At 41.4% G+C, this 12,404-nt stretch overlaps 1 protein-coding gene across 1 annotated transcript in view; it reads left to right on the top strand.

Moving 5' to 3' along the window:
* Positions 1–12,404, top strand: part of BMPER (BMP binding endothelial regulator) — a 243,562-nt gene that overhangs the window by 132,825 nt on the left and 98,333 nt on the right. Inside the window, exon 6 of the mRNA XM_030549389.1 lies at positions 3,306–3,405. Within this exon, the coding sequence (XP_030405249.1) occupies positions 3,306–3,405 (100 nt within the window). The remainder of the gene's footprint in view (positions 1–3,305; positions 3,406–12,404) is intronic.

The raw sequence follows: 12,404 nt of genomic DNA on the forward strand, positions 1-12,404 counted from the left end.
TGAAATTTATGATTTTTAAAATCCTATGACTGTGAAATTGACCAAAATGGACTGTGAACTTGGTAGGGCTCTACTTCTCAAATTAAGGCATTTCTGTTTGGTAGAAAACACATTTCCTAGGGCCTTTTCTGAACAACATTTTGTGAGATTCTTGATGATAAAATATCCCCTAGACTTCTGTGTAATATTTTATATATTGGTTATGTTTAGTGACAATCAAGATTTACAAAAGTGGCTAGTGGCTTTGGGTACTTTAATTTTTGGATACCCAACTTCTGACACATTTTTTGGGGGCTGATTTTCAGAAGGAGGTGCTTTTAGGTGTTTGGGGGGATAATACCCTCCCCCCATTTAATTAAGGTTCAGCTGGAAATAACTGGACCTTCTGTACCATGTGATATAATTTAAGCTGAGCATGTTTGCCAGTTGTGGCTTTGCAGCAGCCAATCTTGTTGAGGAGATGAACTGAAGCTGTTTTGTAAATAAATGTGAGCCAGGGCTGAGGTGATCTGGAGGAAAAGAGAACATTTTTTATGAGAAGCTCCCCCTTTTTTTAGGAACTTCATTTAATTACCAAGAGGATTATAAATCAAATGCAGAGATGATGAAATTTATTTGAGGTAGGATGAGCGAAACTGCATTAACTCCCATACTCAGCCCTGAACACAGGCTTGACAGGGTAACCTCAGAAACCACACTGTGTCTGTGTATACACACCTAAACTCTTCAATGCACTGTGAGGAGTGCAGTATAAAAAGCTAAGTAGAACAGAACAGACTAGAAAGGGGTTTCTCAAAGAAGGATTACTCCTGAGTTTTGCCTTGATCAGTCAAAGAAGTAGGGCTCCAAAGCAGTTCTGGGGATGTGTATATGCAGAAAACAAAATCCTTAGGTGAGGTTATGGGAAGGGGCCCTTTCAGATTTCAGGGCTCTGGTCAACCAAGCTATTAGATCATTCCTTAACTCACCATCAGTGTTCTCCTCTCTCTCTCTCTCTTGCCCCCTAATCTCATCAACAGCTCCATGCCCTAATTACTCATTCACATTATCTTTTCAGGATGGGTTCTGTCTTCTATGAGCTTTCCCCTCCGTGGAGTGACAGCACCATTTCTGTGAGCCAGGGAAAGAGATTTATTCATTCTCTCATTCTACACCTGTGCCTAAAGAGCTATTCCCTGAGCATCAGAAGAATCCTCAGTGAAGGAATTCATTTAGTTTTGTCAGAGTTTCCTGTCTGATCCATAATTTAGATCAGCAGTTTCAGCTCACAATAAACTCTGTATTCCTGGATGCTGCGATTAAAGAATTATGAGCAGGCCATAGCCATGTGCATTCAGGATACTTCACTGGTCCCCTTGGGGCAGATGGAAAAAATGTTATTTTCGGAGCGTTCTGGGTCTGAAATCTTGTTACAGTATGTGGTACAGACAGTACATTATTTTTTTTCATAATAGTATCAATCTGGCCATTTGTCTACATTAGTCTGCTCTTGCTACATAAAAGCTCACTCATGGTTCACAGTGCTATTGTACTGTTCGGGGGTGGAGTCTTGTACCATAATTTCAAACAGTGAACTCTTAAAAGAATGGTTTCAGAGTAGCAGCCGTGTTAGTCTGAATCTGCAAAAAGAACAAGAGTACTTGTGGCATCTTAGAGACTAACAAATTTATTTCAGCATGAGCTGTAGCTCACGAAAGCTCATGCTGAAATAAATTTGTTAGTCTCTAAGGTGCCACAAGTACTCTTGTTTTTCTTTCTTAAAAGAATGGCTTTTTCCATCTGTTTCAAGGGAGGTCAGAGAGGCATCCTGAATGCATATGGCTGTAGACTACTCATAATTCTTTCATTGCAGCATCCAGGAATACAAACTATATTGTGAGTTGAATCTTCTGCCCTAAATTATGGATTGGGCAGGACATTTAGATTAAACTAACTGAACTCCCTTCATGGGACAAAGGTGACCAGATTTTAAAAGTGAAAAACCTGGATACCAGTCCTGGGTGTGGAGGACGTTTTGGTTGAGGTCTTGAGATGTGCACAGAAAGGTTTTGGCAACAGCGGAGAGAGAAAAGGTCTTGCTCTCTCTCCATCTTTAGCCAAAAAATATCTCCTCCCCACTAAGTTGATCAGACGTCCCAATTTCACAGGGACAACGACTTTGGCTTATACAGGCACCTATTACCCCTTGTCCCAATTTGTCACACTTGTGATCTGGTGACCCTACTCCCCACCATCCCCTACAAACCTCCATTTTAGAATAAAACATAGGCTATTATTTAGACTGAAAACTCTTTGAGAAACAAATGGTCTTTTCTCACTGTATGTGTGTACAGCATCTAGGACAATAGGGCGCTGATTCCTGACCTAAGGCCTTGGAGCACTACTGCATTATAGGTAATAAATAATATTTCAGTAAAGAATATTGATCTCTGTGTCACTTTCACTTTTTTTCCTCCAGTCCCAATGCTTTTGCCTCTTTCTCTACCCAGTATCTGAAAGGCCAACATCTTTTTCCTTTGAAATCACCCCTGAACCAAGCCCTGCCTTATTTCTACTCTTTCCCCCTTGTCGCTATATTGTTGATTGATCTCCTTCAACTGGTTTCTCTATTCTTACACTTTCTACGCTGTTTCTCTTTTGCCTTTTTCTCATTTTCTCCTGTACTTTCTCCTGCTCCTTCAGTATATGCTTCTTTCCTCTCTCTATCTGCCACACTCATTCTATCTCATTAACTATCTATCCTTTGTTCTCTGAACAGTGCAGACTTTTGGGGTATGCACAGTTGGACTGAGAATGGGTTTTCATGAATGATTGTGGCTACTTGGGGTTCCTGAAGTGGTGGAACTACTGGGAGAATACTCATTCTCCTCTTACTTTTGTTCTTTAACTCTGCTTTCTGTCACAGACAAACCAAGAAATCTTATGCAGCGGCATACGCGGTAAAAAATAATGGAAAAAAGTGTTCAGCAACTTTTTGGAACCTCAAGAAAGGATCATGTGTTATGTTTTTATTCTACTTGGTTTTCCCACATCCATATTGAGAAATCAGTTAGCCAGGCACTACTCTTTACGAAGCTAACACTTGCTTATTGTTTATCAGAGTGAAAAACAGTAATACAGATACAAATTCTGCAAGGAATGTAGGAAGTGCTTTGTGGCAGTTACATATAATCTCTGTGACATGTATGAATAGAAATATATGTGGGCAAATATTGTTTCTGCTAAGGCTTCTGTAAGACTTGTCACCAGTGTGTGTGTGTGCACGTGTTTTTTTTTTCTTCCTAATTGAGCCTATTTTCCCTTAGGGAGGCAGGACACACTGCGTACAAGAAGTCTGCCCCATTCTGTCATGTCCCCAGCATCTCAGTCACATTCCTTCTGGACACTGTTGCCCCAAATGTTTAGGTGAGTGGTTCTTTTCCCAGGCATATAATGTATGTAATGCAATATATTTCTGCATAATGACGTTCATACAAATATTTCACAGCCAATAAAAAGCAAAAATTAATGTTGCTTAGTAGTAAAGGCTACAATTTGCTTTTTATACAGGTGACCTCAGTAGATATGGTAGGGTCTTGAAGAAAGATACAAAGGACGAATTTTGGGAGAGGGGTTGGGAAATTTGTCGTGAGTGAGAGAAAAGAATATAATTGATTCCCAGCTTTACCACAGATGTTTTGCAAAGCAGGGTGAGATTGGGGGAGGCAGCTCATTGAAATGTCCATAAATCCTAGAAAGATGCTTCGCCTTTTATTCAAGCCGGTTCTCCCATTTTTGGTTTTGAGGAAATAGCGATCGAAGAAAGACCGTCAGCTGAAGTGTCATTATTAAAAGCTATTGTTCTAATGGATAGGGACCTATTAATTTGTGTAATTGTTCACTCCCTGGAGGGGCATCATAGTCTGAACTGGCAAGATTTTCAGCTGGATTAAGATAACTCAGTACGTGCTTTTGCATCAGATGGTTTCTTCTCCCCCAGAACATCATGCAATATAAACAATTTGAAATCTTGAGGGAGGAACATCTGCCCTCCAGTTGTTGACACTGGTGGGGCCCCAGTTCAGACCAGAAAGAATCAGTCTGGCCATTTGTCTACATGCAAGGTATTAAAGTTAAATTAAAGATTACAGGGATTGGAATAGAAATGAGTTACTTTTAGTAATGTATTGTACGACACATTTACCTCTAATCTGACATACTCCCCACCTTAGTTCACCTGTGCTTTTGGTTCCAGAATGGCATCATGATCTCCAGGTGCAGGCTGGGAAGAGGGTGCTGCTTCCTTCTAGTGCCAAGAAAGCTTTTTAGGATTGCTTTGCCATCATTCTGCATTGCCAGCACCTTGAAAAGAGGGGCAGTCCAGAAACTCTTTCCCTTGAGGCTGAGGACAGTTGATGTTACTCTCAGCTGGGCTCTATTACTGGATGTCGAGAAGTCTCAGAGGACATGTACTCTGGGCTTCCTAGACACATCTCACGCCCTGGATCACAACTCCAGGGGAAGCCCTAGGGAGATATCAAATTTAAGAGGAACGGCAGCAGGTTCCCAAAAAGAGACTTCTGGGCCTAAAAGGCATCTGTGATGTAGAGAGTCAGGGACTGAGCCAGACTCCTTTTGGGAAGGCAGACTGTTCTGCAGACTGTTTAGGAAGGCAGAAGGCAGAATCTGAAAAAGGTTAAGACTTTGGCTTGCTCTTATTTTGCTCATACCATCTCCACTCACCCTCTGATTCAATAATCCTCAGTGAATCACTCTAATTCTGGTGCAAAGAAATAGCAACAAGCTATCTTGAAGGGAATCTGGGTTTTAATTTTGTCTGCTATGTCTGAAAGAGCTGGGACCATTACAGACTTGATACAACTCCATCCAGTTAGAGGGGATTTTGTTGTCTCAGCCATATCCCATACTGGAATCTTGAGCCTATTTTCAGGGCTGGCTTAATGAAAGGACACAAAGGACCATAGGCCTCCAGGCCTGTAGATTGTTCCAGTATCTCATAATATTTAACATATTTTGCCTTCTTGAAACACAGCTTTTTATTTTATTTTATTTTATTTTATTTTATTTTATTTTATTTTATGAGAAGCTTTATAAATACCTGGCTCAGACATAAAACTGCAGCACTAGAGAGTACACTCCCTTAGCTGTCACCTACCACCCTACACTGGAACCCATAAGGGATATCATCAAACAACAACAACCCATACTCGATATGGACCCCATCATGAAAGAAATATTTCGTTAGCTCCCTCTTCTGGTCTTCAAACAACTCCCAACTTCTCATCATCAGAATCAAGCTCACCACAGACCAGGACACACCAACTCAAAGTGGCACCATACTCTGCCAGAACAGATGCAAAGCCTACAGACATATCTCCACTACTATAATGATCAACACCCCCTGTGACCAGGGGTGCCTCGAGCAGCCCTCACTGGAAATGCCAAGGTCAGGGCAGGCTGCGAAAGGGAGAGCAGATACTCCTAAAACTGGTGGGTAACACTGAAGTTAAGCCTTCCAACCAGTCACAAACTGTACTTCTGATCCCTGACACTGGTTATCAAGAAGCAAAAAAGAAATCACACAGCCTTCTTTATTGCATTCCAGTTCTCTGGCTCCCAGTCAGCACCCAGGACCAGTTCAGTGAGAAGTTATTTTAAAACTCTACTCACATATACAAAATGTTCTTCTAACCTCAAAGGGTCAGCCACATTACCAAGTCAGTATAGGGTTGGATCTTACCCAAAATACCATGCTGCCAGCCAATCCTTTAGCGTCTAAAACTAAAGGTTTATTATAAAGAAAAAAGAAAGAACAAGAAGAGAGATGTTAAATGGTAAAGCAGTCACATACATATAAAGATTCAAAGTCCATGAGGTTCCTAGCAGTACTCATGAGTTTGCTGGCTTGAAAGTCCCTCTGGATCTCATTCACAGCTTGGATGGGTCATTCGGTCATTTGTTCAGAGCTTCATTTGTAGAAAAGTTACTCCAGAGGTAAGAAGCAGAAATGAAGAGAAAATGGAGAAGATGCAGCTGCCTTTTATAGTCTTTTGCCTTGTGGCCTGTGCGCCCAGCACATGGCTTGGAAGCCTTTTCTGTCCATAGGCATACCCATGCATGCCTTGCTGCATCATAAGGTGTATCCTCTGCCTTCTCTCAATGGATCAATTGTATAGATGATGATCTCTAATGGGCCATCAAGCAGGCTAGGAGGAGCTGATGCCAAACTATCTGGGGGTGCAACACAGAAGCATAGCCCAAGTTTGAATACAGACATACATACATATCTATAACTCATAATACAAAAGGTGATACAAACATAAACAAAATTATTATATCTGGCAAATCATAACATTTTTACAGATCTCTTACATGGCATATCTGGCATATGTCATTGCAGTTTTACAGTATTGGTATTCATAATATCCTAAAGTGTCCCCCAGATTCCATACAGTGTCTCTCACACCCTCTCACAACACACCATTTAAGATCCTTGGATCCCACACATGCCCATCACAATGTGGTGTCCCTCATCCAGGATACTAAATGCCCCAGTAATATGTGGGTGATACCAGACAATCTCTACGATCTCGAATGAACTCACATAGGAAAATAATAAAAGACAAACACACCATATCACCTGTGGGTGAACACTTTTCACAAAGCAATCATTCTATATGTGACATATCAGTCTTCATCCTGAAAGAAAACCAAGTGCTTGCCATTCTTTCTTTTTTTTTTTTTGCTTCTCCCCTTCTGACTGAAGGGGTGTTAATGAGCCATTCTTTTTAGGTGACAAATCTGAAAAACTGTCCCAGATTGAGGTATCAGTATAAGAGGTTTTGGAACAAACTGATAAATTAAACAATAATAGGTCACCAGGACCAGATGGTATTGACCTAAGTGTTCTGAAGGAACTCAAATAATGAAATTACAGAACTACTAACTGTGGTAAGTAACCTATCACTTAAATTAGCTTCTGTACCAGATGACTGGAAGATAACTAATGTGATGCCAATTTTTAAAAAAGGCTCCAGAGTTGATCCTGGCAATTACAGGCTGGTAAGCCTAACTTCATTACCAGGCAAATTGGTTGAAACTATAGCAAAGAACAGAAATATCAGACACATATATGAACACAAATTATTGGGGCAGAGTCGACATAACTTTTGTAAAGGAATATCATGCCTCATCAATCTAGTACAGTGGTTCCCAAACTTGTTCCGCTGCTTGTACAGGGAAAGCCCCTGGTGGGCCAGGCCGCTTTGTTTACCTGCCGCTTCTGCAGGTTCGGCCGATCGCGGCTCCCAGTGGCTGCGGTTCACTGCTGCAGGCCAATGGGAGCTGCTGGAAGCAGCACGGGCCGAGGGATGTACTGGCCGCTGCTTCCAGCAGCTCCCATTGGCCTGGAGCAGTGAACCACAGCTATTGGGAACTGCCATCGGTCGGGCCTGCGAACATGGCAGGTAAACAAATGGGCCTGGCCCACCAGGAGCTTTCCCTGCACAAGCAGCGGAACAAATTTGGGAACCACTGATCTAATAGAATTCTTTGAGTAGGTCAACAAACGTGGACAAGGGTGATTCAGGAGATATAGTGTATTTGGACTTTCAGGAAGCCTTTGACAAGGTCCCTCAGCAAAGGCTCTAAAGCAAACTAAGCAGTACTGGGATAAGAAGAGGAAAGGTCTTCTCATGGATCAATAACTGATTAAAAGACAGGAAACAAAGAGTAGGAATAAATGGTCCGTTTTCAGAATGGAGAGAGGAAATAGCAGGGTTTCCCAAGGATCTGTACTGGGAACAGTGCTGTTCAACATATTCATAAATGTTCTAGAAAAAGGGGTAAACAGTGAGGTGACAAAGTTTGCAGATGATACAGAATTACTCAAGATAGTTAAGTTCAAAACAGACTGCGAAGATTTACAAAGGGATCTCCCAGAACTAGGTAACTGGGCAACAAAATGGCAGATGAAATTCAGTGTTGATAAATGCAAGGTAATGCACATTGGAAAAAATTATTCCAACTATACATACAAAATGATGTATGTTTGCTACTCAAGAAAGAGATCTTGGAGTCATCATGGATAGTTCTCTAAAACCAATGTTCCCTCTAATTTTTTCCATCCATGTGCAGAATGAATTTTTTTATGTGCAGCACCAATATCAAGGGAGGGGATGTATAGTTCAGTGGTTTGCACATTGGCCTGCTAAACTGAAGGTTGTGAGTTCAATCCTTGAGGGGGGCACTTATGGATCTGGGGCAAAATCAGTACTTGGTCCTGCTAGTGAAGGCAAGGGACTGGATTCAATGACCTTTCCGGGTCTCTTCTAGTTCTATGAGTTAGGTATGTCTCCATATTTAACATGCAGATGTGTGCCACCAGTAGAAACAAAAAACCTAGATATAATATACATTTTTAAAAAGTTACAATAGGTATGGAAAAAGAAATAATAATAATAAAACAAGGGATAATTAACAAGGTGCACTACTTAAGATGTTTGTTTAATATGAAATCAAATAAAAATAAAATTAACACTGCAAAATTTTCAGTAGTCCTCTCTCCTCACCCCAGCCCCAGGGCTGGGAGAGAGGCATCTCTCCCCACTGCAGCCCCAGAGCTGGGGGAGAAGCATCTTTTCCTACCACAGCCCTGGGGCTGGTGGAGAGGCGTCTCTCCCTGCCATAGTCCTGTATACCCCAAGCTCCTCCATCACTGCCCCACACCTCACCCAACAGCCCCCACCCAACCCTATTCCCCACCTCACCCTACATATCTTCCAGGCCCACCTGTGGCTATACCACTGTTTTTGCGCCTGTACTAATAAGGTGCGTGGGCCTTGGTGGCCTCTTTTGTAGCCACACAGGGGCGCAGCATAGAGGGAACACAGCTGAAAGCTTTCGCTCAATGTGCAGCAGCAGTCAAAACAGCTAACAGAATGTTAGGAATCAGTAGGAAAGGGATAATAAGATAGAAATTATCATTATGCTACTATATAAATCTGTAGTATACCCACACCTTGAATACTTTGTGCAGTTCTGGTCACTCCATCTCCAAAAAGATATATTAGAATTGAAAAAAGCACAGAGAAGGGTGACAAAAATTATTAAGAGTATGGAACAGCTTCACTATGAGGAGAGATTAAAAAGACTAGGACTGTTCAGCTTGGAAAAGAGGTGACTGATAGGGGGGATATGATAGAGGTCTATGAAATCATGAAAGGTATGAGAAAGTGAGTAAGGAAGTGTTAATTACTCCTACACATAACACAAGAACAAGGGATCAACCAATGAAATTATTAGGCAGAACGTTTAAAACAAACCGAAAAGAGTACTTCTTTACACAGTGCACAGTCAACCTGTGGAACTTGTTGCCAGGGGATGTTGTGAAGGCTGAAACTATAACTGGATTGAAAAAAGAACTAGAGAAGTTCATGGAGGATAGGTCCATCAATGGCTATTAGCTAAGATGGTCAGGGATGCAATGCAATGCTCTGGGCATCTCTAAACCTTCCACTGCTAGAAGCTGGAACTGGATGACCGGGATGGATCACTCGATCAATTGCCCTATTCTGTTAATTCCTCCTGAATCATCTGGCACTGGTCACTGTCAGAAGACAGGAAACTGGGCTAGATGCACCACTGGTCTGACCCAATATAGCCATTCTTAGGTTTTTATGTTGATGGGCCACTTTCACTTTGAATAGTCCCTTGAAATACGTGTTAACTACTTATGCTAAACAATCTGTTCCACCTTGTATTCAGCTGTGTCACCCAGAGTACATTTCCCAGACCTGAAGAACAGCTCTGTGTAAGCTCGAAAGCTTCTCTCTCTCACCAACAGAAGTTAGTCCATTAAAAGATATTTCCTCACCAACCTTCTTTCTCTAATACCTTGGGACTAACAGGACTAAAACACTGCATTCTTTGATAAAAGCCTTCTTTTAATGGGGATTGATTTTAGCATTTGTGGAACTCTCATGTTAATTAAACAGATATTCTGTTATCTGTTTATCTTTCTATTTAATCTCATCTTTGGACAAACTGTAAGCCTCTTCATTTAAGTGGTTTTACTCCTTTACCAGATATTAACTAATAATAAATTAATTGCTATTTGGAATATATTGGTGAGCTATTAGCATCCCAAATGCCAAAATATGGGTTTCTCGCCAGTCTGAGAACTAAATTACTGGCATAATAATAAGTAAGTACCATGCTGGACTTGTTTGCAGTAATCATTTTATTCCTTGGAAATGACAGACAGTTATCAATATGACAGACAGATAAATTCTCAGAAGGTTGTAAGATCAGAGCGTGGCTCTCACCAAAGAAAAAGTAGGTGAAAGCATGTTGTTGTTTCAAGTTTGCTTGCTCAAAAGGGAAGATGAGGTTAGTGATTTTATTTGAGTCTTAAGTGGATTTTTGTTCATATTAGAGAACCAATATATTATCCATCTGTTCAAAAGAATTCAATAAAACAGAATATGAAGAACAGAAGAGAGACAGGTGGAATAGCAAGCCTGGGGTTTTGCATTGCTTGCAGAATTGCAAGGTGTAGGAAGACTGAGTTGTTGCAGTGCTTTGCGAGGGAATTGATGCTCCTCTAAACTTTATTCTGATCTATGCTGTCAGATCCCTTACTATCGTGAGAACAAAACATTTCTGTAATATTTCCTGTACTCCACTCCTTCCAAAGCCATGTTATTTGCTTCATGGACTGTATATTCTCCACACTGATCTTTCCTTTTTTATTTTTTGATGGTTCCATTCTGATTAATATAGGTAACTTTAACATTATGTAAATTCCTATAATTTCGGTAGACATGTTTGAGCATGACATAAAGCTACACTCAAGGAGTCTATCAAACATCTTTACAGATTGTAATCATTTAATGGCTGTCCAGCATATAGCATTTTTGCGCCAGTGTAACTAAATTGCAAACTCCTAGTGTTAAACCAGTTTGAATTATGCTTTGACCAATTTAGTTTAATTCTGTAATATACTGAACAAAGAAACAAAAATGTAGTTTAGACTAGTTTAAGTGCATCTATGTTGGGGTTTGGACTGATTGATTTTAAATTGATTTACTTACATGGGTGCATTTGTGTGGTGGTAGGGCGGGGGAAGGTTTTCTAATAAAAACGTGTCCTAAATAATATTTAAATCGCCTCCCTTATGGGAAAAGTAATTCTTTGAGTGATGGTCCCTATTGTATTATACTGAGGGTTTACACATATGCACCATGCATCCAGAGCCAGAGATTTTGAAAATAGTAGTCAGTTGCTTCATGAATCTGCCTGGGCTCTCTTCATGGTTTCATCCAAGGTGATAAAGGTTGGGACAGACCAACCTTGTCTTCAGTTCCTTCTCATCACCACATGGTCCGGGTCAGAACTATTAGTGTTTTCTTGTATGTGATGCACTTTAAAAATACACAATTGTACATAGTAAGTTTTAGAGTGGTTTACTGTTTTATTGTTTTTATAGTAGTTTTTAGTAGTTTGATAGTTTTAGGAGTAGAATTGGGGTTCTTCTGGGATAGTTTAGTTCTGTGTGAATATCCCCTGCTTTCCCACCCTTATACCCATGTGCAGGACTGAACCCTGCTAAAAATCCCGAGCTTTAAAATCTGTGCCTCCTGCCAATGTTCCTTCTGAGTCAGTGACGAACATCAACGCTGCCTCTACTGTTTAGGAGAAGCCCACATTTCATCCATGTGCAGTATCTGCCAGACTTTCCCCAGCCGTACCTGAGAAGGTTGGGCTCTCCACCTCTGGAAGCACCTTATGGAAGTTGCCATGAGACCTGATTTGGACCATGGTCAGACAACCCCCTTCCTCCTCACTGTATATCGGTCTGAGGCCGCCAAGAGTGTGCCTCCAGCTACTGAATCTGAGGCCAACACTGGCAGTGCCACTGCTATGGACTTTATGCTGGGGCCTACTCGGGAGATAAGGAAGCATGCACATAAGCATGCCAGTTGGTTTTCCTCTAAGTTTAAGAAGAGAGAGACTCCTTCCAGTAATGGGGACAGAGTGTGCCCTAAAGCGCACAAACACGTAAAGGACCACATAAATTGATGGATCCACTGGACCAGGTGTGGACCAGTCAACATCAGCATCCATCAGAGCTAGAGAGCCGTCTTCTCCCCAGAAGACCAGTGCTCCTGTACTGATTCTGGGGACTGAAAAAGTATCCTTGACTCCTGGGAGGTCTGGAAAAGCACCAGAGTGCCAGGAAGTGTTTGCCTTGGGAGAGCCAAGTCTTCACACCTTCTGGGGCTTTCTACTTCCAAGTAGAGTTTATCTCTGGGACAGAACATGCCACATCTGAGGCACTCCTCACCTCCCGCTCCTGGTGTGTACTTGCTTCCGTTGGTACTGCCAAAGGCACTGGTCTCCAA

The sequence above is a fragment of the Gopherus evgoodei genome, chromosome 2 (genome assembly GCF_007399415.2).
Source record: "Gopherus evgoodei ecotype Sinaloan lineage chromosome 2, rGopEvg1_v1.p, whole genome shotgun sequence".
NCBI classification, from domain to species: Eukaryota; Metazoa; Chordata; order Testudines; family Testudinidae; genus Gopherus; species Gopherus evgoodei.